The following is a 26,568-nucleotide window of genomic DNA, read 5'->3' on the forward strand; positions in this document are numbered from 1 at the left end:
GCTCCTCAGCTGCCTTCTAAACTCGGCATGTGTCAACACTTCAGCCATACTTTCATATGTTCTAGTCCTTTAAATTCACTGCCAAGCTTGAGGAACCATGGATATGTGTTTAAATTGGTTGTAGAAACCATGTGCTCTATTTCAAATACCTACCTTCATGCACGTGCTTTAAAAGTTACATTTTTTTTGCGTGTGTGTGTGTGTGTGTGTGTGTGTGTGTACATGCATGTGTGTCACAGAGTGCATATGGAGGCCAAAGGACACCTTGTAGGAGTCAGTTCTCCCTCTCTTTCCGTCATGTGGGGTTCTCGGGACTGAACTCAAGTACTCAAGCCTAGCAGCAAGTGCCTTTGTATACTGAGCCTTCCCTCATCCCTGTGTGGTTTTTATATTTTTTTACGTAATTTATTTTATTTTATGTGCATTGGTGTTTTGCCTGCATGCATCTGTGCGAGGGTGTCAGGTTCCCAGGAACTGGAGTTACAGGCAGTTGTGAGCTGTCATGTGGGTGCTGGGAATCGAACCTGGGTCCTCCGGAAGAGCAGCCAGTGCTCTTAACTGCTGAGCCATCTCTCCCACCCCAGCTGTTCCATTCCTGAGGAACTTTCATTCCATTTCCGTACACCATCCAGACAGGACTTGCTGAGTCCTCCGACATCTCTGGGAAAATGACAATTGGCTCCTAATTGAATTAACACTCTCTGTCAGTCTATGCTGGGACACACAGGGTCCTGACATAACTCACTGGGAAAGTTAAGTAGCTTTGCCAGATACTGGGGACCAGCTCACATTCATACTGCTTTTAAGAAATGAATCTGTGGGTTCAGCAGTTAAGAGCATTTACATCTCTTCCAGAAGACTGGGGCTCAGTTCCCAGTACCCACAGTGGAGGCTCACAACTGCCTCTAACTCCAGTCCCAGGACATCTGACACCCTCTTCTGGCCTCTGCAAGCAGTGCACACGTGTGTTGCATTTATTTCATACATGCAGGCAAAACACTCAAACACATAAAAAGAAATAATTTTTGAAAAAATGAAATGAACCTGTTACACATATAAAAATGAATTACAGGGCTATTGAAATGACCCAGCGGATAAAACTGCCTGCCGCCAAATCTGATGACCTTTCGTTCCCTGGGGTCTATGTGGTTAAAGGAGAGAGCGAACTCCTGAAAATTGCCCTCTGACCTCCACAAGGACACTGTGGCATGTGCATGGCCACAAAATTACACACACATGAACATCCCAAGCAAGAAATGCAATAAAAATGTTTTAGTGGATTACAAACAGGCCTTGGACGGGTGCTGTTGAAATGACCTAGAGAAGTGAAGCTTTGGGGTGAAGGGTGAAGGGGTGAGAAAATCACAGCATAAAGTCAGGAGTGGCCCAGTGTGACCACAGCAGGGGTGTGGACTTCGTGTGCTATAGCAGCCAGGTGTGGTGACACAAACCTACCAACCCAGCACTGACCGATCAGGAGTTCAGGAACGTCCTCAGCTACATAGCAAGTTCAAGGCCAGTGGGCTACAAAATTAAAAAAAGGAAACAAAGGAAAACATTCACACAAGTATATATTTTTTCTTTTTAAAAGTTTTTTAACCCTTTATTTATGTGTATATGTGTGGGAGAGTGGATTCATGCACATGTGTGCAGGTGCCCGAGGAGACAGAAGAGGGTACGGAATCCTCCAGGGCTTGATTTATCCGTGGAGTGTGAGCTGCCTGACTGACACAGGTGTTGGGAATTGAGCTTGGAGCCTCCACAAGAGCAGTGCATGCTCTTAACCGCTGAGCCGTCTCTCCAGTCCCAAACAGAATTCTTTATTTTTTAAGATTTATTTTTTTTATTTTTTTGTTTTATTGATTTATTTTATGTACACGAGTGTTTTGCCTGGACGTAGGTATGTGCACCATGTGCATGCGGTATCCTCAGAGGCCAGAACAGGGTACTGAATCCCCTGGAACTGGAGTTATGGACAGTTGTGAGCTGCTCAGTGGGTGCTGGGACCAGAACCTGGGTCCTTTGCAAGAGTAGTAGGTGCTCTTAACTGCAGAACTGTGGCTCCAGCCCCACTGATATGTTTCTTAAAATAATAAATGTTTAGAATCAACACAGCCTTAGCATCAAAAGTTGCATTCCTCAGGAGATTGTATTGCACTTAAAAATTATTTAAAATAGCCCTGTGTGGCAAGACACAGCTCTGACCCCAGCCCTTACAAAGCTGAAGCAGGAGGGTCACAAGTTCAAGACCAACCTGGGCTAGAGTTCAAGACAAGCTTGGGCTACATAGGGGACTGTTGCAGTTAGGGTGACTATTGCTGTGATGGAACACCATGACCAAACAACTTGAGGAGGAAAGGGTTTATTTGACTTACACTCCATATCACTGTTTATCATTGAAGGAAGTCAGGACAGAAACTCAAACGGGCCATGAACCTGGAGGCAGGAGCAGATGCAGAGGTCATGGAGGGATGCTGCTTACTGGCTTGCTCTTCATGACTTGCTCAACCTTTTTCTTATAGAACCCAGGACCACCAGCCCAGGGGTGGCATCACCCACAATGGGCTGGGCCCTCCCCCATCAATTACCAATTAAGAAAATGTCCTACAGGCTTGCTTACAGCCAGATCCTATAAAGTCATTTTCTCAATTGAGGTTCCCTCCTCTCTGATGACTATAACTTGTGTCAAGTTAACATAAAACCAGCCAGCACAGGGACCTTACATTAGAAACAAAACAAAAACAGATAAACAAAAGCAAATTCCACTGAATATCTCAGCTGCTTGCCTAGTGTACACGAAGCACAAACAAGCCAGATCCCATGGAGCTGGAGTTAACAGATGGGTGTGAGCCACCATGTGGGTGCTGGGAATCGAACCCTAGTCTTCTGCAAGAGCAGCCAGTGCTCTAAACAGCCCAGCTGTCTCAGCAACCCTTCCATGTCTTCTTTAAATAACACTGACATCTGATTCCCAGTGCTCTGGACTTGGCCTCAAACTCAGCCATGTAGCTGGGAATGATTTTGAACTTCTTTGTTTAAATTATCTAAAATTTATTATGCATGCGTGTGCCTGCGCAGTCACAGGATGTGGGGCAGAGGTGACTTTGCCGAGGTGGTTTTCTCATTCCACCTTTACGTGAGTTCCCGGCATCATGAACTGGATCACTGGACTCCCGGCAAGCACCCTTACCCACTGAGCCATCGGGTCAGCCAACCTTGAATTTCTGATCTTCCTGCTTCTACTTCCCGAGTGCCTGCACCATCATGCTGGGTTTTGCTGTTTGATCATTGTTTTGTTTTTGTTTGATACAGGGTCTCACTATGTAGCCCTGGCTGGCCTCGATCTCACTATGCAGACCAGGCTGGCCTCCAACTCACAGAGATCCACCTGCCTCTGCCTCCCGAGTGCTGGGATTAAAGGTGTGCGCCACTGCCCCTGGCCGTGCCGGTTGTTTTTCAGTGGTGCGTGGGGATCAAACAGGCTTCCTGCATTGTGGGCAGGCACTCTACCCACTGAGCCCCAGCTGTCTTGGCTTTCAGCCATTTCTAGACCTTCCTGGTGGGCTAGCTCCTTCCCTGGATGGTACCTGGTGCCTTGCCCCTGGACTCTCCCTCCCTCCCTCCCTCCCTCCCTCCCTCCCTCCCTCCCTCCCTCTCTCTCTCTCTCTCTCTCTCTCTCTCTCTCTCTTTCTCTCTCTCTCTCTCGTGCTCTTGTTATGTCTGGATCAGCAGCAACCTGTCCAGTTACCAGCTGCAGAAAAGGCCTCAGGTCTGGACCTCCCTCTTGGTGACAGAGAGCCGCTTTCTGGAACATGTGACCCTTCAAGGTTCTGTTCAGGGAAGGGGGCACCTGGCTCCTGCCTCCAGCATGCACGGAAGAGGAGGCCAGGGCACTGACCGGGGCTGGATGAAATACCTAAAAGTCTTTTTTCCAACTCAGAGATTTTCTTTCCACTTGACCTGCTTCTCCAAATCTAATTCATGCCTTTTGAAGCCAACTGTGGTATAAAGGTTGCTTTGCAGTGAATTGTTTGGGATTACATGAACCGTTCCATCAGGTACCCGCAAGCTTGTAAGCCTGGCTTTGACCAGAGACTTTAGAAAGAGCCTGTGCCTTTATTCAATTTAGAAACTACTTAAGCATTTGGGTTACAGAAAGTTCAAATTTACACGGAAGTAGTGTGTATTAGAATGCACCTCCATGTACCCATCGCCCACTTTTCAACTGTTACCAGTTAACGTGTGGCCAATCTCAAGGTCCCCCACACCCTGCTCCAGACATATACTCGGTTATATTAACCTAAGTCCCAACTGCTGCCATATCACTCCACCTGCAAATGCTTGAGTTTTTGTCTCTAAAAAATGAGGTCATGCCGGGCGTTGGTGGCACACGCCTTTAATCCCAGCACTTGGGAGGCAGAGCCAGGCGGATCTCTGTGAGTTCGAGGCCAGCCTGGGCTACCAAGTGAGCTCCAGGAAGGGCACAAAGCTACACAGAGAAACCCTGTCTCGAAAAACCAAAAAAAAAAAAAAAAAAAAAAAAAATGAGGTCACCTTCTTTAAATTTTTTTTAGATTTATTTATGTTATTATTGTGTGTGTATTGTATGCCACATGTATACTTGATGCCTGTTGAGCTGAGGGCATCAGGTCCACTGGAACTGGAGTTATGGACAGTTGTGAGTCATCATGTGGGTGCCGGGAATCAAACCCAGGTCCTGTGCAAGAACAACAGGTGCTCTTAGCTGTTGAGCCATCTCTCCAGCCTGAGGGCACCTTTTTTAAAAAAAATAAATTAATGTATTTATTTATTTACTTACTTACATCGCAGCTGCAGTTTCCCCTCCCTCCCCTCCCCCAACCCCCTCTGTTCCCACCTCCCAATCCACTCCTCCTCTGTTTCTGTTTAGGAAAGGGCAGGTCTCCCATGAGTATCAAAACAACAACAAAAACAAAACAAAACAAAAAAACATGGCATTTCCAGTTGCAGTAACACTAAGCACCTCCCCATGTATTAGGGCTGGGCAAGGAGACCCAGTATGGGGAGGAAGGATTGTAGGAGCCAGAGGGGTCAAGGACACCACAAGAAAACTCACTGAATCAACTAACCTGGGCTCTTAGGGGTTCAGAGAGACTGAACTGACAACCAGGGAGCCTGCAGGGGACTGACCCCGGCCCTCTGCACATATGTTATGGTGGTGCAGCTTGTTCCCCTTCTGGGACTCCTAACAGCAGGAGCAGGGGCTGTCTCCAACTCTTCTACTCTTCATACAAGGTCACCTTTTTAGTGTAACTGCAATAACACTGTCACCTGGCTGGCCTGGTAAGGATAGTCTGAAATCTTAGCTTTGGGGGGCTGAGGTAGGAAGTTCTCGAGTTCTAGACCAGCCTGGGCTACATACAGAGCAAGATCCAGTCTCTAAAATAAAATGAAGGTAATTACAATGAAATCATTGCAATATCTAAAAAGAAACGACAAGAGTTCATTCATTTCATCAGATTGTGCAGCAGCGACCACATTTCTTAGATCAGCTCACCTATTGTTTTAAAAACACAGCTAGTTGGGTTGGTGTAGCAGCACGTGTTTTTATTCCCAGAACTTGGGAGGCAAAGGCGGATGAATCTCTGTGAGTTCAAAGCCAGTCTGGCCCACACAGTGAGTTCAGGCCAGCCAGGCAACACAGAGAGACTTTCTGCGTTGAAAGATACCGGCTTTCCACGTCCTCTTGCTGTAGATCGCATCCCTGTGCTGGATCTTCCGCTAAACTCAGAGCAGGGCGTGGCTTCCCATCGTCACGCCCATCTTCCCTTGGGAGCGTGCGGATTACAGTGCTTTTATATCGTGCTTTTACATGGGCTTTTAGGACCAGTGCTTTTACCTCTGGCCAGCACGTATCTCCATCTTGTGCCTCTGAGGCCAATGTTGCTGGTCTATGGTGATCTTTCTTAGGCCGTTCTGAGTATTTTAAATTCAAATTTTTATCATTTTTAATTATGTGCTTGGGGGGTGAGGGGTGGCCAGGGAATATGTGCCATTGCCTGCTGAGGTCAGAGCCATCAGATTTCCCTGGAGCTGCATACAGGGAGTTATGAACTATCTGACATGGGTTCTGGGAATATCTACAAGTGCTCTTAACCACTCAGCCACCTCTTTAGTCCTCCTTCACTTATGCTTTTTATTTACCTCTGTGGGTCTTCATTATGCTTCAACTGAAAACCAGTTCTTCACCTAGCATACAAAGCTGTAGGAAGCATCTCTGTACTAATTTTACAGGAGTAGGCCTGGGATTGCATGCCTGTCATACCCCTAGAAACAGCCACTGGGTCAAAAGGTACATACACTAACTATGGAAAGAAATTGGTTAACGCTACATCTGTGGCACACTGTGACATGCTGTCTAACAACACAGAACATTGTCAGTCTTTTTAGGTTTGTTGTTGTTAGTGGTGGTTTTATAGTTTGTTCTTAAGATTTATTTATTTGCCGGGCGGTGGTGGCACACGCCTTTAATCCCAGCACTTGGGAGGTAGAGGCAGGTGGATCTCTGTGAGTTCAAGGCCAACCTGGTCTACAGAGAGAGATCCAGGAAAGGCACAAAGCTACACAGAGAAATCCTGTCTCAAAAAAACAAAAACAAAAACAAAAGATTTATTTATTTTATTTTATATGTATGAGTGTTTGCCTGCATGTGTGTATGTGCACCATGTGTATGCAGTGCCTGTGGAGGCCAGAAGAGGGCGCCAGATCCCCTGAAACAAGAGTGAGTTAAAGACAGTTGTTCCTATGACATGGGTGCGGGAACTGAGCCTAGGTTCTCTGTAAGAGTAGTGAGAGCCCTTCATCTGAGCCATCTCTCCAACCCCAGTCTTTAGTTTTGGCAGTCTGAGAAATGAAGGTGTTACTGCATTTGTAGTAACTAAAAAGCCCAGGTCACTAGTAAACGGCTATATTTTCATTCCTCATCATTTCTCCCAGGAATGTCTCATTTCATGAGTTTTTCTTATTAAATGGAAGTTTTGTTATAAATGGTAGTCTTTTGGTGCTCTATGACAAATATATCTCCTGGTACATTACTGTTCTTTGAATTTGGTCAATATCTACCTCAAACAAACAAACTACAAGATGAGGGGCTGGAGAAATACTAAAAGCAGGGGCTGCTCTTGCAGAGGATTTGGTTTCCAGAACTTACATGATAGCTCACAATCATCTGTAACCAGTTCCTGGGGATCTGAGGCCCTCCTCTGGTCTTTGCAGGCACTTCATGCACACAGTGCACTTACCTACAGGCAAACGTGCACACAAGTGACTCAATTGGTCTAAACCTCTTCCAGGCAGCTCAGCTGGTTTCTTTCTCTTTCAGGTAGCTTGGCTTGTCTGAGAGTCTCCTTGGCAGCTCAACTTTGCTCATCTGAGAGGGACTCTCAGCTTTTATTGTTTAGGGAATCTGGTCGGTTTCAGGGACTTCCTGAAGCTATTTTGAGTTGTCTGCCTCCTGTTTAAGGACCTTCCTGCAGATGGAATGTTTCTATCTCAGAGGAAAGTTTTGTACAGCACTATTGGGGAGACCTGGGAGAGGCCTCCCCCTGAGGACTCTGGCCATGCTCAGCCCTGTTCCTATCTCTTCCAGGTGGATAAAATTTGAAGAAAAGGTGGAGGAAGGAGGAGAACGCTGGAGCAAGCCCCATGTGTCCACACTGTCCTTGCACAGCCTCTTTGAGCTCCGCACCTGCCTGCAGACAGGGACGGTGCTGCTGGATCTGGACAGCAGCTCCCTACCGCAGATCATAGGTGAGGCCAAGGCATCTCTGCTGTGGTCCGCACAAACTAGGGCAATTCCCCCAGCCTCATGTCAACCTGCAAGGCCATGTGACTGGCCAGTTCAACTCTCGCCTGATTCTGCAGAGATGAATTTTGATTCTGAAGCTGTCTAGGCAGTGGCCTAGATGCCCTAGTTTCTACACTACACAGACCTCCAGCCACTAGGAGAAGAGCATCCTTGGAATGTGGTTCAGTGAGGCAGCAGACAGGCCCATCCTTGAATGGGCAGAGACTACTGTTGCCATGGCAACTTGTTTCTTTTCAGAGGAAAATGGACCATCATTCTTCTTTTCTTTTCTTTCTTTTTTTTCTGTTTTTGTTTTTGTTTGTTTGTTTGTTTTTCCCAAGACAGAGTTTCTCTATGTAGCTTTGCACCTTTCCTGGAGCTCACTCTCTGTAGCCCATGCTGGCCTCGAACTCACAGAGATCCGCCTGCCTCTGCCTCCCGAGTGCTGGGATTAAAGGCATGTGCCACCACCGCCTGGCTCCAATCTTTCTTCTTTAGCAAACCAGCTCCCACTTATTGGAGTGTCAAATGAGGAGCTGGCTTGCCTCACATCCCTAAAGAATCTTGTGATTTTTATTCTATTGAGTGCACTTAGTTTTGCTGTAACTATTTCTTTCTAAAAAAGAATTCATTTGGGGGGATGAAAGTCATGTAACACAGCATCCTGGCGCACTTTCAAAGGTCCTGTTTCATTCACAACAGGGATAGAAAGAACACAGACTTCTGTCCACATGCACACACACCTGGAGATGTATACACAGCTTCATATATGAAGAGATTGGGGGTGGCAGTCCCAACAGTGAGTGGCAAGGCAGCAGAACTACTTTCAAGCCCCTCATCCCTTTGCCCATATTCAGTCCCAGTAACAGCAGGGAAGAACCAAGCCCCCAAAGCTTTAGGCTCTTTCTGTCCCGCATGGGTCTGGCTTGTTTGTTTCTCATCCAGATGATGTCATTGAGAAGCAGATAGAGGATGGGCTTCTGCGACCAGAGCTCCGGGAAAGGGTCAGCTACGTGCTCCTGAGGAAGCATCGTCACCAAACCAAGAAGCCCATCCACCTCTCCCTTGCAGACATTGGGAAGTCGGTCTCCACTACACGTGAGTAGGGCTATTCACTGGTGGGCACAGGGCATGTGGCCAGGGGAGCCCATCTCAGTGGCTGGAAGTATCTGACGTTACCATCCTGAAGACATTCTGAGGTTCTGAGGCTCTTCCAGCCACCTTCTCTGGAGGTCCTTGGGGTGGCCAGCCATATTCCATGTTGTCCCTGACACCAGAGCACAGCAGTTTCTAGGAACAGATGGCTCACAGCCTGTATTGGTGGTGGGAGCATTGGGGTCACCTCAAGTGTGCCAGGGCTTGTATACCTGGCTTCTAGTGTCATTATGACTAGTAAAGCCTGGGGCCATTTGGGGAGAGAAGACTGTCCACTCTAGCTACTGGATCTCAGTATTTGAGAAGTCTGAAGGCCCTAGCCCTGGTAATCCCAGAAGACAAACACAGAAGCCAGTGAGTGGCAGGATCAGAGATTCTAAAGGTAGGTAGCCTGCTGCAGCCAGTGTTGATTTGACCAACTGAGAATTCTGTCTCCCTTTCAACTGTACACATATTTACCTGGGTCCTCTGGAAGAGCAGCCAGTGCTCTTAATCACTGAGCCATCTCTCCAGACCCGGTCCTGTGTAATCTAATTCACACTGTTCCTTTAAAACTTATTTTTGGGGGGCTGGAGAGATGGCTCAGAGGTTAAGAGCACTGGCTGCTCTTCCAGAGGTCCTGAGTTCAATTCCCAGCATCCACATGGTGGTTCACAACCATCTGTAGTGAGATCTGATGCCCTCTTCTAAATAAATAAGTAATCCTAAAAAAATATTTTCAGAAGGGGAGATGTCTTGTGGTAGCGTTGTTTAGTTTGCAGTGGCTGCATGGCCCCTGTGCTGATCAGGGAGGCTGCAGCCGCAAGGAAACTGGAACCGCATGCCTTCCTTCCCCTTGCAGATCGCAGCTCGGCCAGGAGTCCCTCGGCAGGCCCGACTCTGCGCCGCTCCACCGAGGACCTGAGGATTCGGCAAAGCACCAGCTATGGACATCTGTGTGAGTGTTCTCTGCTGGTCAGGGACAGCAGCATACTTACTGGCCGTGACAGCTGTGGAAAGTCCACACGTCCGTAGATGGAAAAGGCAGAATCTAGGATCTAGCTTTCTCAAGACATCACCAGGAGGAACCAGATTTCCCTTAGACCTCGACTTGTCCCAAGGTCTGATTTATCACCGTAATAGCCCTTGCTAGACATGGAGCTCACCCGAGCCCTGGCATCATCAGCACCGACCTCACGTCCTAGGCACGTTGATCTCGGTCAAAACTCTTGTTCTCACCAACTCCATCATTTGCCCTGTTTTCTGGTGGGAATCCTTCCTAGTAAAGGTGTTACAGGCAGGTCCTTGGGGCTGGAGCTGCAGCTCAGTGGTAGAGAGCTGGACTAACACGTTTAAAGCACCATGTTTGATCCTCAGCATAACAAAACCGCAAGCAAAATGAAATAGAAACCTTGCTGGGTGCAGTGGCTGAGGCAGAAGGATTGCCTCAAACTCAGGGCCAGCCTGGGTTACACAGTGAGCTCCCGGCCAGCCTGGGTTACACCACAGTGAGCTCCTGGCCAGCCTGGGTTACACCACAGTGAGCTCCAGGCCAGCCTGGGTTACACCACAGTGAGCTCCCGGCCAGCCTGGGTTACACCACAGTGAGTTCCAGGCCAGCCTGGGTTACACCACAGTGAGCTCCCGGCCAGCCTGGGTTACACCACAGTGAGCTCCAGGCCAGCCTGGGTTACACCACAGTGAGTTCCAGGCCAGCCTGGGTTACACACAGTGAGTTCCCGGCCAGCCTGGGTTACACCACAGTGAGCTCCCGGCCAGCCTGGGTTACACCACAGTGAGTTCCCGGCCAGCCTGGGTTACACCACAATGAGTTCCAGGCCAGCCTGGGTTACACCACAGTGAGTTCCCGGCCAGCCTGGGTTACACCACAGTGAGCTCCCGGCCAGCCTGGGTTACACAGTGAAACTCTGTCTCAAAACAAACAGTCACCTAAGTCCTTTGCTGAAGGGCACCCAAGACACCCCTCATCACCACAAAGAAGAAACATGAGCGTGGTCAGTAGCAACCATCAGGGGACTGTGAGGTCAAAGGTCACAGTCAAGATCATTTGTGGTTAATAGGTGCGCTATGGGCACAGTGGCACAGACCTATAATCTCAGCGCTCTGGGGTTGGAAGCAGGAGGACTGAGAGTGAGTTCTATGTGGGGGGGGGAGAGGGAGGGTGGAGGGAGGGAGGAAGAGCACGAGCGCAAGAGCTAGCCCACCATTGTTTCTTTGCAGCAGGTGCTTGCCTGGCCCAGTCTTTCCCCCTCTGTCCTAATGTTTGATTCCTGTCAGTAACCCCCACACCCCAGCACCTACTCCTGACCTTGTTATTTCTTATATGGCCAACAGGGGGCAGTGGTCAGTAGGCAGAAAGTTGCTCTGGAAAGAGCTCTGTTCAACTAGTCCTGTGTATAGAGACCCTCTTGTTAGCTGCAAACCTAGACAGGAGGCGCGAGGAAGTTATTATTATTATTATTATTATTATTATTATTATTATTATTATTATTATTTTGGTTTTTCGAGACAGGGTTTCTCTGTGTAGCTTTGCCCCTTTCCTGGATCTCGCTCTGTAGCCCAGGCTGGCCTCGAACTCACAGAGATCCACCTGCCTTTGCCTCCCGAGTGCTAGGATTAAAGGCGTGCGCCACCACCGCCTGGTGAGGAAGTGATTATTACTTTGTGTGACCTGGATCGTATGTACCCAGGGACATCAGCCTCCCTGAGGTGGCCCAGCGCACAGATGATGTGGGGAGGCCTCGGAGAGAAAGAGACAACCGAGCCTTACGGAACAGAAAAGAAATCCACCCTTTCCTTAGAATATCTTGTGGTGGAGGCAGCCCAAAGATTGGTGTGAAATCAAACCATGGTTAAATCCAGGGTCAGAGAAGCAGGCTTCTAAGAACAAGGGGGAACTTTTAACCCAGGGCACAAACAGCAGTTGATGGAAATTGCTGTTGAGGAAAAACCATCCACTCAGCTTGTCGGGAGCATAAGGTTAAGGGTCAGACAAAAGAAGGCTTGGTGCATTTAGTCACAACCCCCAAGACGTCACTCTGAAGGTAAGGGGGGGCCTGGAGATCTGGAAACAGGTGTGTGCTAAAGTCAGACTTCCGTCTGAGAAAGAATAAAGAGGCAGGGCATGCATTCAGGAGCAGAGGGAAGAGATGGAAGTAGCCGGTAACAACCGGTGGGAAGTGGGAGGGAAGAAGCAGGAGGGAAGGGTGAGGGCGGAGCCAGGACTGCCTCCCAGGATGTTGAGTGGCCAGTGGGGGGAGGAGGGAGTGCTGAGTGGGATAAGGTCTCCAGGAGACTTGGTGGAAGATAATGAACTGGGGTGCCAGATGGGGCTGCTCCGAGGTTATGAAGCTCAAGAGAGTGGAACTTGAGATGCACTATGCATTCTGTGTGTCGTTACATGCACGCACACATGCACACACACACACACACACACACACACACACACACACACGCACGCACGCACGCACTCGCACGCACACAGTAGAAACGATAGGAGTGACTGTGATTGACAGTGATGAAGTGTGAGAGGATTCTGAGGGAGTAGTAGCCAAAATGAAACCCCATGAGAGCCAAGCAGAAGAGGATCCTGGGAAGTGAGTAGGAGGAGAGCAGTGCTATAGAAGTAAGGCAGGGCCACAGGCTCAAAGCCAAGGAATCATAGGGCTGAGCATGCCCACTGGACCACACTGCTAATGGGAAATGAGGATGGCTTCCAGAGGAAGGGACTCTTGGCAGTTCAGTGCCTGGACTGCCCTGTCTCCCCGTGGACTTTGCCAGCCTGTTTTTAAAAAACTCTCATGGGTCCAGGAGGCTAGAGATGGAACTGGTCTCGTTCACCAAGTTCCAGTCTAGTGATGCCTGGCACCTCATCTGAAAATACACCTCTATGTCTCATCTCATGTGAGCCTGGCACAGAGCTGTACTTGGGGTAGGCATCTCGGCGAGGGCAGAGAAGGTGGGGCCAAAGGCTAGAGGCAAGCATGCCATTGCTTGAGAAATGAGTAGACAGCCTAGAGTCAGGCTGCTTATTCACGCAAGCTGCCCTTGAGGACAGGAGAGCCCGGATGCCAGCTGAAGAGGCTGTAGACCTGAGGGAAGTACTGCAGTTATGAACGTAGAAGCATAGTTCAGGGCTGAGGGCAAAGGACTGGGGTGAGCCTGGCTTCCCCTGATAGGCTTGCTTTCCTGTCTCTCCTAGATCACGCCCAGAGTAGAAGCATGAATGACATCTCTCATACCCCAAACACGGACCAGGTAGGACAGCGCTGCCCTGGATTCAGAGGCAGGCAGGGAAGCAGAAAGCTTTGGGAACCTCTCTCTGCAAGGGACCAGAAGTCCCCCAGGACTGAGAAGTAACCTTCCCTAGGACATCTCCACCATCAGATGGCTCTGAAGAGAAGTCATAAAGACAGAGGGTGGGGTAGTTTGAGTAGAGGACTTGTTGGGGACACTAGGCCCGATCACCCCATCTCTTTGCCTTGCCCTGGGCTGCTGGTAGCCAAGAGGACTGGAGTGGGACCCCCTTCACGGTCTCAGTTTTAAAGTCTAAGAACTATGAGTTCCCCAGGAGGTCCCCTTGGGGGGAACCTGGAAGCAGAGAAGTCTCCCTGGACCCTTGGAGACTGGTCCAGAGATTCCTGTGAGTAAGGAAGCAGGGCACAGGGCAAACAGACCATCATAACCGACTTCTCTCAACCACAGAAGGTGAAGGCCTGGAGGGAGGTCTGGGCAGCTTACCACTAAGTTCCAGGAAAGGAGGTTGTAGGTGGGAGCTAGGTCCAGCAATCCCAGGGCTCTTCTCCGACCCCTCAGCTCCCACAGCAGTGGAGTGTCTTAGGATCTAGTTCATGACTGGATCCTGCCATCTATGAAGGCATAATCGGTCCCGGGTTAACAAACATTGAGTCTCGCCATCTACAGAGCTGGAGCGGATATTTGGTCCTTTGCTTCGGTCTCTTGATAATGCTGTAGAAATCGTGTTCTCTGAAGGGAGAGTCAGAGCATGCCAGGTCTTCTTGATGCGTCCTTTTCCTCCTGGAGCAGCGGAAAAACAAATTCATGAAGAAGATCCCCAAGGACTCGGAAGCCTCCAACGTGCTTGTGGGCGAGGTGGACTTCCTGGACCAACCGTTCATTGCATTTGTTCGCCTCGTCCAGTCTGCCATGCTGGGAGGGGTGACAGAAGTGCCTGTCCCCACCAGGTGAGTCACCGAAAAGTGCCACCACACCTGTCTCCAGGGAGCCACTCCCCATGCAGTCCGCAAGCAGGGATGGCCTTTTACATTATTACGGAACCGGGCACAGTGGTGCACGCCTTTATTCCCTGCACTCAGCAGGCAGATCTCTGTGCGTCTGAGGTCAGCCTGCTCTACATAGAGAGTTCGGGGCCAGCCAGGTCAACAGTGAGACCCTCACAAAAGAGAAGGGCTGTGGGGAGGCAGTAGCCAGGAAGGAAGTTGTTAAGTGGTCTGGGCAGCAATACAAATGTGAGGATGCCTAGTTGGGGGGCAGAAACAGAAATGTCTCTTCAACAAGTAAAATAAGGAAAGGCAGATTCTGAGGCCAGTGAGATGACGCGGTGAGTCAAGGTGCTTGTCACCAAGCCGGACAATCTGAGTTCAGTCCTTGGAACCCACATGATGAAAGGAGAGAACTGAGTCCTGTAAACTGTCTTCTAAAACTCCACATGTTGGCTGTGGCCTGTGTGCCAGGGCATGTGCGCACACAAACTCATACAATAACTAGCTAACTAAATAAATGTAAAAAGGAAGATCCAAGCATTATGGCACTTGCCTGTAATCCCAGTACTTGGGAGGTAAGAGGCAGGAGGATCAGGAGCTCAAAGTCATAAAGAGTTTGACTACATAAAGAGTTTGAGTTTGGGTTATATGAGAGCCTGCCTCAAAAAACAAAACAAAACAAACAAAAAACAAAACAGTAATAGGAGGTGGAGAGATGACTCAGTGATTAATGGTACTTGCTGCTCTTGCAGAGGACCTGAGTTCAGTTCCCAGCACCCATGTTGGGTGGCTCATAGTCACTTGTAACTCAAGTTCAGGGGATCCAGTGCCCTCTTCTGGCCTCTACAGGCACTGCACTCAGGTGCACATACCTCCATACAGACATACACATAATTTAATATAATAATGATGATGAGTTTTAAAAGATTCAAAGGAGGGAAGTTAAAAAGTTAATGGATACATTGAAGGCCAAAGAATTTTTCTCTTCACCTGTTTCTATTTTTCCCTCCTTGTTTCTGCTTCCTCCTCCATCTTCTTTACAGATTTCTGTTCATTCTTCTGGGACCCTCTGGGAGAGCAAAGTCCTATAATGAAATTGGCCGAGCCATTGCGACCCTCATGGTGGATGACGTAAGTGAGAATCGAGTGCTAATAGCTGTGGTCCTGGCACAGCCTCCCCCCCCCCACCCCTCACTACCGGTTTTCTAACAGGCACAGTTGAGCCCCTGCTGTGTACCAGGGACCTAAGGATTATGAGATCCAGGGAAAGACCCAGACCCTCTCATGTAGGAGCACTATCTAGTGAGTGGGACAGAGCTGCAATATTGAAATTATTATTATATATTCTATTATTATAAGTAATAAAAAATAAAGTCAACTATGAGCTAGCTGCCTGGGGGAACTAAGACAGACTCTGCAGATAAAAAGCCAAGGGTGAGCAGGAAGCGGGTAGACGAGCATGACCTTGGGATGCTCGCCTTCTGGACAAAGGGAGGTGATGAAGGCTCAGGGGAGCTGAATGGAGGTGCAGCAACGTAAGCTGAGTGTGAGAGCTCCCCAAGGGCAACTCCAGCGAGCTGAGCCAGAGACCATACATGTCCTGGGAGAGGAGCCTACAGGTCCTACTCTGTCTCCAGAGTGACGGGGATGCTGGAGGTCTTTAAACACAGACATAACCCCAGCAAGTCTGTAAGTCTTTTCCCCCTGACCCTCCCAGGGGGAAACTCTGAGCAGTAATGAATGGATTTGAAAATCAGGACTTCTCAGACTGGGCTCTGTAGAGGTTTTCTCATGTGCTTGCTCTGTGGGAAACAGAAATGAAAGGTCAAGGAACTCTACAAAGTCTTGCAGAGCTGTTACCGGGGTCGGCATCTAGGCCGAGTGCGTCCAGGTTCTTCGGCTCTTCCTCAAAGACTTGAAATGAAGCCGCACAAAGATTTGCAGAAGCGGCAGGGGAGCGTGATTCAAAGCAAAGCAATAGGACGGGTTGGGTACGCTGTCGAGAGTGACGGCGGGCCACATGCGTGAGGGTTCTCAGGGACCCCCATTGTTGTTGGGGGCTTCTTTTTACAGGATTCAAGAGAAAGGAGTGTGTGTAGTTTGGATGATTATTTTGAGTGATAGATCAAATTATATAATCATTTCCTGTTGTGAATATCCCTTCCCATAACACATCTGATATTGATTGTGTGCACACCCAGTTTTTCATAGGTATAAGATGGTAAGTGGAGGAGTGTCCCTAAAAGTTCACTTGGAGGACACGGTTTGACTTATTACACAAAACTAGTTCAGGCCAATGGCCCTCCCTACTTTCTTGCCCCCACACAGACATAGAACCTGTCTGTGTTTGGTGGTTGTTAAGGGACGAGACAATTCCATTGTTCAGAGTGGACTGTGTGTACAGCCCAGTGCACAGGGGCCCTATATGGCTAATGTGTGCTAGGTGTGCGTGCAGAAATGAGTACGTGTGCATAGTATGTACAAGTAAAGGTCCTAGGCTGCCAAATGCACTATTAGAAGAAGTGAGTGTGCTGGGCTGTAGTGGTGGATGTCTGTAATCCCAGCACCCGGAGGCAGTCAGATGAGTCTCTGTGAGTTCAAGGCCAGCCTGGTCTGCAGAGGGAGATCCAGGACAGGCAGGGCTACATAGAGAAACCTTGTCTTTAAAAATAAAAAGAGAGAGAGAGAGTGAGTGAAGAAAGAAGTGAATATATTAGATAGCCCAAATCAAGAGTCCCGGGTGGATAAGCTATTCTCTATGCTTGCCTGTCTCTAAAGAAGTACAGCGACCTGGGTTTCAGATCTGAGGTGACTGCCTGCTCTAAGAACTGGCGCTTTCCTATTGTCCCCTACTGTCTTTTGTCTTCATCCACCCACTGAAATCAAGTTGGCATCCGGAGCAATGACTAAAATTGGCTCCTTTAAAAACAGTTGTGTGCCGGGCAGTGGTGGCGCACGCCTTTAATCCCAGCACTCGGGAGGCAGAGGCAGGCAGATCTCTGTGAGTTCGAGGTCAGCCTGGTCTACAGAGCGAGATCCAGGACAGGCACCGAAACTACACAGAGAAACCCTGTCTCGAAACCTGCCCCCCCCAAAAAAAAAAATGGTTGTGATGTGAGGGGCAAGCTTAGCCCTCTTTTTCCTTCCTCTTCCTCCCCAGCTCTTCAGCGATGTGGCTTATAAAGCCCGGAACCGGGAAGATCTGATTGCAGGAATTGACGAATTTCTAGATGAGGTCATTGTCCTTCCCCCTGGAGAATGGGATCCGAACATCAGAATTGAGCCGCCCAAGAAGGTGCCCTCGGCTGACAAGAGGTGTGTGTTAAGGATGAGATCAACAGAGGGCGCTCCACGTCAGCCTTTTATTCTCTTTGTAAGAAATCAGAAGCCAGCAGGGCTGCCTGTGATCAGCTGGAGTCAGGGGTGGGGGTCTGTGTAGGGGGAGAGGTATTACTGAACCATTTTCTGTCTTTGTGTGTAGGGTGTGTGTGTGTGTGTGTGTGTGTGTGTGTGTGTGTGTGTGTGTGTGTGTGTATGGTGTGTATGTGTGTGGTGTGTGTGTGTGTGCATGTGTGCATGTATGTGTGCGCATGTGTGCATGTGTGTGTGCATGTGTGTATGTGTGTGGTGTGTGTGTGCGCGTGTATGTGCACGCACGTGTGTGTTTTTTTATTTGAATATGTGTGTGCATGTGTGTATGTGTGTGCATGTGTGTGTATGTGTGTGCATGTGTGTGTATGTGTGTGGTGTGTGTGTGCATGTGTATGTGGTGTGTATGTGTGTGCGTGCATGCGTGCGTGCGTGTATGTGTGTGTGTGTGTGTGTGTGTGTGTGTGTGTGTGTGTGTGTGTGTGTTCTTGTTTGAATATGTGTGGGTGCATGTGTAGAAGCCTGAGGCTGGTGTCTGGGAATTTTCTTCATTGCTCTTCCCACTTTATTCATTGATGCAGAGTCTCTCCATGAGCCCAGTCTGGTAGATTAGTCTTGTTTGTTCCGGGGTTCCCCTGTGCTGGAATTACAAGTGGCTGCCTTGCCCACCCGACCTTCACATGATTTCTGGGACTCCCAACTCTGGCCCTCTTGTTTGTGTGGCAAACGCTTTAAATGCTGAGCCACCTCCCACCTGCAGCTTAATTTCCCTGCCACTTAAGACATTTAGGTGCTGGGCGGTGGTGGTGCACGCCTTTCATCCCAGCACTCGGGAGGCAGAGGCAGGTGGATCTCTGTGAGTTCCAGGCCAGCCTGGTCTACAGAGCGAGTTCCAGGGCAGTCAGGGCTACACAGAGAAACCCTGTCTTGAAAAACAAAACAAAAGATATTTAGTAATTTTTTGCTGGAGGTGGGAAAGGGACAGTCCTGCGGGGTTGGGCCCTTCCCAGCCCTGATCTCCCCTACCCCCCACTTTCTCTTTCAGGAAATCTGTGTTCTCTTTGGCAGAGCTGGGCCAGATGAACGGCTCTGCGGGCGGAGGCGGTGCCTCGGCTGGAGGAGGCGGCGGTGGCGGAGGGGCTGGAGGTAGCGGGGCCGGCGGAGTGGGCAGTGGCGACGAGGCTGAGATGCCAGCTATGCATGAAATCGGAGAGGAGCTGATCTGGACCGGAAGGTGCCCCCTCCATGCCCGGCAGAGAGCCTGCAGTCTTGAACCCTCCCTTCTTCTGGTCCTATTAGCAATCCTGTGTGCAGCGCCCTCTAGAGACAGAGTGTGACCACTGCAGTCTTTCTGCACTCGAGTGAAGCTCCTCTTGACTCTTGAGCTGTGTTGAGTAAGAGTAACAGAAGGACCCCACCCACAAGGAGGAACCCAAACTTTTCTGTAGACATCCTTTGGTACCCGTGTCAGAAACAATGTACCACAAACAAGATAGTGTAAGACCTACTGAAATCCATTTTCACAGAAGTTGAAATGGAGATGTCAGCAGGGAGCAGGGCATGGTGGACCCTACCTACAGGGTCCAGCACTGGAGAGACTGAGGCAGGAGGATTTCTGCAAGTTCCAGGCCAGCCTGGGTTTTAATATGAGACCCTGTCTCAACCCGACCCTCTAAATAAAGATGCCAGCACCACTGCCTGTGAGCCTGTGGGTAGAGCCTCCTTGGAGTTCTAATGGCAGCCAGGCATCTAGGACACTCTTTAACTTGGCACTTGCATCCCTCAGTTTTTCTCTGTGTTGTTACATGGCCTTGCTCGTCCCTGTGTGGATGTCTGTGGGTAGTATTGCCCTGTTTCCCTAAGGGCCGAATCAGTGCCCACTCTTAATGACTTCATTGTAACTTAATCACATCAGCAAAAACTGTGTGTGTGTGTGTGTGTGTGTGTGTGTGTGTGGTCTCATGTAACCCAAGCTGATCTCAGGCTTACTACAGCAGAGGATGACCTTGAACCGATGATGCCCCTAACCCACCCCCTCCAGAGCTGAACTCACAGCCACCACCATGCTTGGTTTATAATCCAGGGCCTCATGCACAGGTACCGTATTCATGGTAGGCAAGCACTCCCCCAGCTGAGCTGCATTCCCAAACCCAAAGGCTTTCTAAATAAAATCATATCCACAAGCACCAGGGGTTGGAGATGTAATGTATTCATTTTAAAAGAGGTATAATCTAATATATAATAGTACATTTAAAGATCTTAGAATTATTTAAAAGCATCATTTTTCTCTTCTTTCGGGGGAACAAGAGGAACTTGTCCTGGCCTGAGTTCCCTGGCTGCTCCTGGAGTTGCCCAGGTTGACTGAGATTTAGGAAAGTCTGTAGAAGTGCAAGGCTCTGTGTAAATGATGACTTGGGGGATACAGCTGTGTGCTGTGTCTTAGTTTCTCGCTGTGATAAGACACTCTGACGAAAGCAACTTCAGGGAGAAAGGGCGTATTCTGGCTAGAAGTTTAGGTTACAGCCCATCACGTGGGGGGGGGGGGGTCAGAGCCACAGGAGAGACCTGGTCGTACTGCAGCCACAGCCAGGCAGCAGAACAGTAAATCCTTGCTCGTTCTCATCTCGATTCTTCCATTTCATTCAGTCCCAGATCCCCTGCCCAGGGAGCAGCCTCGACCTCAGTCAAGAGGAGTCTTCCGATTCAATTGCCAAAGTCCAGATAAGCCCCAACAGGCATATCCAGAGACCCATCTCCTGAGTGATTCTAGATTTGGTGAAGTTTGGTGGTTAACACTAACCATCACGTGTTGTACGGCTTGGGTTGGTTAGGAACTCGAGGAAGGCCATCACAGTGGAGTATGTTCCACAGGGAAGTTCCCATCAGGACTTCCTCCTCTCAGGCAGTCTGTGTTCACCCTCCCTAGTATGGACGGTGCTGACTGCAAACTTTCAGGCCTACGTGAATCACGTCTGATCCTCAGTGTTCTGGTAGAAAGATCGCAACTCCGTCTACCCCTGCCCCTCACCCCAGACTCTGTAGGGCCCTGGAGGCATCCCCGCCCCTCTGGGTGCCTGCAGAGGAAAGCAGTCTCCTGCCTGTCTCAAGCAGGTTCTTTGGGGGCCTTCGCCTGGATGTCAAGAGGAAGCTGCCCTGGTTCCCAAGTGACTTCTATGACGGCTTCCACATCCAGTCCATCTCGGCTGTTCTGTTCATCTACCTCGGCTGTATCACCAACGCCATCACCTTTGGTGGGCTTCTGGGGGATGCCACAGACAATTATCAGGTGAGTGTGAGCTGGGGACAGACAAACACCAAGTCTACTGCCACCTGCTGGCAGTAAGGAGTTTCAGCATGTAATCCCAACACCAAGGGTGGGTACCACCATCAGTCTGGCCATCTGGCTTTATGTAACTCTTTACCCTTCCGACAAAATCACGATTTTAGGAATAATGTAACTTTTAGGGAAATCAGCCACATTACTGTTTGTTACTTTCCCCACTGAATATTTAGTGAACTTAATCAGCACTGTTAATTAAGTTGCTAATTGTGGCCTTCTTACATTTTAATTTTATTTTAAAAATATTTTATTTTATGTGTATGAGTGTTTTGCCTGCATGTATATCTGTGTACCATGTGCATTCAGTGCCCATGGAGGCCAGAAAAAAAGGCACCGGGTCCCCTGGAACTGGAGTTATAGGCTGTTGTGAGCTGCCCTATGGATGCTGGGAACTTGGGTCTTCTAGAAGAGCAATCAGTGCTCCTAACCCCTGAGCTATCTCTCTATCCAGCCCTCTCTATTTAGAAAACTCACTTTTGCCGGGCGGTGGTAGTGCACACCTTTAATTCCAGTACTCGGGAGGCAGAGCCAGGAGGATCTCTGTAAGTTCGAGGCCAGTCTGGTCTACAGAGCAAAATCCAAGACAGGCACCAAAACTACACAGAGAAACCCTGTCTTGAAAACCAAAACAAAACAACTCACTTTGATTTCTTAGCTTAGTGTTAATATGTTTATGGAATGAGAGTTGTTGCCATGGTGACATCATGGGGCTTCCCTGGGGATGGTGTTGGCTTCATAGAGATACCTGCCGGTCTCCTGCCAAGGGTCTTCTCCAGTGGCAGAACCACTAGGCAGCTCAGAGCAAAGACAGGCCTGGTGGTACTGGCCTATGATCTCAGCTACTCGGGAGGCTGAGGGATCAGAAGTCCAAAGCCTGCCTTGGCAACTTAGCATGATGTTGTCACCAAACAAAAAAGTATGTGTGGCCTGACAGCACATGCTTGTAACCCCAGCCCTTAAAATACATAGGCAGAAGGACCAGGAGTTCAGACAAGTCCCTGCTACATATTGGGTTGGAGGCTAACCTGGGATACATTTGACCTTGTTTCAAAAAATAAAAATTTAAAAGTAAGGAGCAGGCTGGGTGTAGCTGTGCATGCCTTTAATCCCAGCACTCAGAGGCAGATGGAGGCAGATTTCTGTGGGTTTAAGGCCAGCCTGTTCTACATAGAGAGTTGCAGGGCAGCCAGGGATACATAGAGAGACTCTATCTCAAAATAGCAACAACAATAAAAAGTAAGGGGCTAGCTCAGTGGATAAAAGCCCCTGCTGTGGAAACCTGATGATCTGAATTAGATCCCAGGTCCCCACAGTGAAGGAGGGAACAGACTCCTAAAAGTTGTTCTCTGACTTCTACATTTGTACTGGGCACATTGTACATGGGCGTGCACACACACACACACACACACACACACACACACACACACAGTAATAATAGTAATAATAGTAATACATAAGTTTTTTAAATATTAAATTAAAAAATTAGAAAGTGGTAAGGACCTAGCTCAGAGGTTTCCTAGCATGCTCAATGCCCTGCATTCAATCCCCAATGCTTGCAAGACAAATCAAACAATATAAAAGCTCAGAGCACCAAGGAAAGACCCATTTTCAGATGTGGAAATGAGTGTCTGTCGTTGCCTACATCTGTCTCCCAAGCTTCAGGTCCATGCCCAGCTGCCTCCTGTGCATTCCTACATGGCTGCCTCTCTGAATCCCCTGGCTCGCACAGACAACATGACACCTGTCATCTTTTCTTCTTCTCACCATCTACTCATGATTCTTTCCCAGCATAACATGTGACATATGCCTCACCCTGCTGTCCCTGCCAGAAGCTAGGATCACCCCAAACTCCCACATGCAGCTTCTCCCTTGGCGCTCAGGGCATGGCCCTGCTTTTCTGTCAAGCCTCGCCTCTGCATTCTCTTCCTCAGCATCCAGCCCTTCACACAGTGTGTGTCCTGTGATCCTGATCATCCTCAAGCCCTTGGGACACACACCCTTCTGTTCTTGCCTCAAGGTGTGCTGTCCTCTTCTTGGGACCAGCTGCTCCTCGCTCCACTTAACCAGCCTCTCCTAGCCAATACCTGCTTGTGTTTGGGATCTCAACTTCCACATATCTGTCTGGAGTGACCTTCTTGGTGACCCCTTCTCTTCTGCTGTGAGCTTCTCTGGCACTGGGAACCCATGCCAGCATCCCACTCCTTGGAAGTGGCTCTCAACCAGGGGCAGTTGGACCCCAGGGGACATTTGGCCATATCCAGAGCTGGGCTTGGTTTTTATAACTGGAAGGGGCCGTGACTATTGGCATCTAGTGACTACAGGTGAGGGATGCTACTAAATAGCCCACAATGCACAGGGCAGTCCCCACAACTGAGAATCATTCACCAAATCATCAATAATGCCTAGGTTTAAAAGGCCTAAAAAACCAGCTATGTATCTACATGTTCCACTAACCTGAAAATGTGCTCTGCTGTTCACTGGCTGGTTTCTGGTGCCTATCACATTGCTTGGTACATAGTATTCTATATGGCTGTTTTACCTGCATGCATGGATGTGTATGGATATGCATACAGTGCCTGCAGAAGCCAGAAAAGGGTGTTGGGTCCCCTGGAACTGAAATTACATTTGTTAGCTATTGTGTAGATGCTGGGAACTGAACCTGGGTCCTCTGGAAGAGCAGCAAGTACTCTTAACTACTGAGCCATTTCTCCGGTACTTGCTGGGTGGCTTTTGAATGAATGATTTGGTCTGAAGTCTAAAGGCAACACATCGATATTTGAAAATGAATGAATAATTACATGACTGAATGATAACCAGAGGGGCACAGGGATGAGCATATTCACTGTTTTGAAGACCTTGGTTTGACAGCAGAAGTCCCAGGGAACCTTTGTCCAAATGGAATTAGAGAGTGATGTTGGCCATGGTCGAAATGGAAGACAGGGAATGGGAGGCAGGATTGGGAAGAGAGAGCCCACTGACAGGTCCTTGGAGAGGCAGTTAGTTTTAGCCTGTGTTAGAGAGGCTCCTGGTGTGACATTCTTCCTGGGGAGACAGAACAAACATCTACTCACCCCAGACAGGGAGCCCATGACAGACCAATGTGCGGATACCACCAAAGCTACGTTCGGTGAACCCTGAGTTTTTCTGTGGTTACTTCTGGATGAGGGGTTACTCACAGGAACAGACTCAAACACAGCTATATCACCAAAGCCAACCCCAGCTCACAAAAGCTGGAGACCTGGAGCACGCTGCACAGCCTGCCGGAGCTCACCAGGTTGAAGGGCATCCTTCCCAGTTGCCTCAGTTGGCCTGAGCCTCCTGCAGGCAGCTCAGTTTGTCTGAGATTATCTCTCAGCAGGCCTTATACTTTATATGCGTGGTGGGAGTCTGACTAGTGTATCTGTTCAGATTCAGGGACTTCCTGAAGCCAGTGAGTTGTTTCTTTCCTGAGCTTCAGGAGCTTCGCTGCAGGAAAGTTTCACATTCCCTTTACAACAGGGTGTTTCACCCCCCCTGCAAAAATCCTGTCTTCTAATGCGCCTCCCTCTAAAATAGCAGGTTTTAATCTCAGAGGAAACTGTGGCCCAACAGCCCCTTCTGCCTCCCTGAGTCTCTTTGCTTTCTCATGTAACAGGGAGTAATGGAGAGCTTCCTGGGCACTGCCATGGCTGGTGCCTTGTTCTGCCTCTTCTCGGGGCAGCCCCTCATCATCCTCAGCAGCACCGGGCCCATCCTCATCTTCGAGAAGCTCCTCTTTGACTTCAGCAAGTAGGTACCGCATGGCAGGCTCCATGCCTGCTCTTGAAATTAAGGCAGTCAGCCCAGGCGAGGGTGGAGAATAGGTCCAGGTCAGGCCTAGGGTTGAGGGGTAGGAGGATGGAGGGGGCCTGTGAGGGGGGATCTCTTGAACTGTGGTTGTTGGGTGGTTCCTTCTGACTCCCGTAAGCTGCACTGAAGTCATCTGAGTGCAGATTAGCACTTTGGGAGCAAGCCAGGCCACATCACTGCTCACTGGAAAGTCAGTGTGGTAGAGAAGGAGCCATGGGCTGGAAGCTCAGCCTCCTTATGCGTTTGGATGAGACCATTTCCTAAGGCAGCTCCAGACCGTTCATCTCAAATTCTCTCCCGAGCACCAAAGTCTTAGCAGCTTCCTGACACCCAGTGAGGTCTTTTCCAAGACTTCTCAAAGACCAGACACCCCAGAGCTGGGGAGGTGGCCGGTCAGTAGAGTGTTTGCCCCCTAAGCATGAGGACCTGAGCTCAATCCCCAGATCTTACCCACGTGTAAAATCTGGTGGCACATGCTTACAATCCCGGTGCTTGGGAGGTGGAGATGGGTGGACCCTGGCACTCCCTGAAGGGACTCTGGCCAGCTTGAGCATTGCGAACATGGCTCTGGCGGGCCTCGCCCTTCTCTCCCATTCCCTCTGCCTTGCTAAAAACCAGTAGATTACATTCAAATCTAAGGCTAGCCCCCAAGGCCACTTCATCCTCCTGAGGCTGGCTACCAAGATCCAGCTACCAAAGTATTGAAGTCCAGCAATCAGAAGCTCCCATTGGCTGCCCTAATTAACATGCCCAATTAAAATTAAACGCCTCATCCTAACACAAGGTTTCCCATTTCACCTTTATCAACTGCCACTTGCCTCTGGGCCATGTCTGTCTCCCCTCTATCCAGAGGCAGTCCTCTGTCTCTCTCCCCACCCCCACCCCCAACAAATATCGCTGCCCCCTCTCCCTTGTTCCCTTCCCCTTCTCCCTCATCCTTTATCTCCTGCCTTTGTCTCTTATTCCCTGATCTGTCCCTCTGGGACAAATAAATCTCCTTTGTGCTGAGAACTTGGCCTTGGGGGTCCTGAGCTGATACTTTTCCTTTCACTCCTTACCTGGAAATTTCCACACATGTGTATCAGCATACATACAAACCCACAAATACATGTGCATGCACACATAAACACACACGCACACACATGCACGCACGCACGCACTCACGCAACCCGACCCAGAAATTGTACCTGTCCAGACCATTCTCAGTCCTTAGACGGGCATCTGTGCTACCAAAGGAGTACGAGCCACTCGGGGTGGGGCTGGGGAGCCAAGCCCAGGAGGTCCCTCACTTCCCTCTGCCATCCAGGGCCAATGGCCTGGACTACATGGAGTTCCGCCTCTGGATCGGCCTGCACTCAGCCATCCAGTGCCTTATCCTGGTGGCCACAGACGCCAGCTTTATCATCAAGTATATCACCCGGTTCACCGAGGAGGGGTTCTCCACCCTCATCAGCTTCATCTTCATCTACGATGCCATCAAAAAGATGATCGGTGCCTTCAGTTATTATCCCATCAACACGGACTTCAAGCCTGACTCCATCACCACCTACAAATGCGAGTGTGTCGCTCCTGACGCAGGTAATCCCCGACGTGCACTACTCACCCCCTCCACACACACACACACACTCCTTCCACCACAGCTCTCAATGCCGGAGCTTGTTTGAAGGGCTTGTTCAGCCAGGTGCTTACTGTTCCAAAGGAGCAAAGGCTTGGTCTTGTCTGTTGAAACAGGGTCTGTCTATGTAACCCAGGCTGGCCTTGGCTGTGATCCCCAGACTGGCTTTGGAATTCACAATGCTAATTGCAGA

At 49.4% G+C, this 26,568-nt stretch overlaps 1 protein-coding gene across 2 annotated transcripts in view; it reads left to right on the forward strand.

Moving 5' to 3' along the window:
- The window catches only part of Slc4a5 (solute carrier family 4 member 5), a 78,772-nt gene that overhangs the window by 22,229 nt on the left and 29,975 nt on the right, over positions 1–26,568 (forward strand). For both annotated transcript variants that reach the window (XM_042273527.2, XM_076567014.1), the window contains 11 exons: positions 7,628–7,788; positions 8,771–8,923; positions 9,822–9,917; positions 13,182–13,237; positions 14,027–14,184; positions 15,267–15,354; positions 17,384–17,538; positions 18,638–18,826; positions 20,704–20,878; positions 24,567–24,700; positions 26,067–26,338. In XM_042273527.2, coding sequence (XP_042129461.1) covers positions 7,628–7,788; positions 8,771–8,923; positions 9,822–9,917; positions 13,182–13,237; positions 14,027–14,184; positions 15,267–15,354; positions 17,384–17,538; positions 18,638–18,826; positions 20,704–20,878; positions 24,567–24,700; positions 26,067–26,338 — 1,637 coding nt within the window. The remainder of the gene's footprint in view (positions 1–7,627; positions 7,789–8,770; positions 8,924–9,821; positions 9,918–13,181; positions 13,238–14,026; positions 14,185–15,266; positions 15,355–17,383; positions 17,539–18,637; positions 18,827–20,703; positions 20,879–24,566; positions 24,701–26,066; positions 26,339–26,568) is intronic.

This window comes from Peromyscus maniculatus, chromosome 3 (assembly GCF_049852395.1).
Source record: "Peromyscus maniculatus bairdii isolate BWxNUB_F1_BW_parent chromosome 3, HU_Pman_BW_mat_3.1, whole genome shotgun sequence".
NCBI classification, from domain to species: domain Eukaryota; kingdom Metazoa; phylum Chordata; class Mammalia; order Rodentia; family Cricetidae; genus Peromyscus; species Peromyscus maniculatus.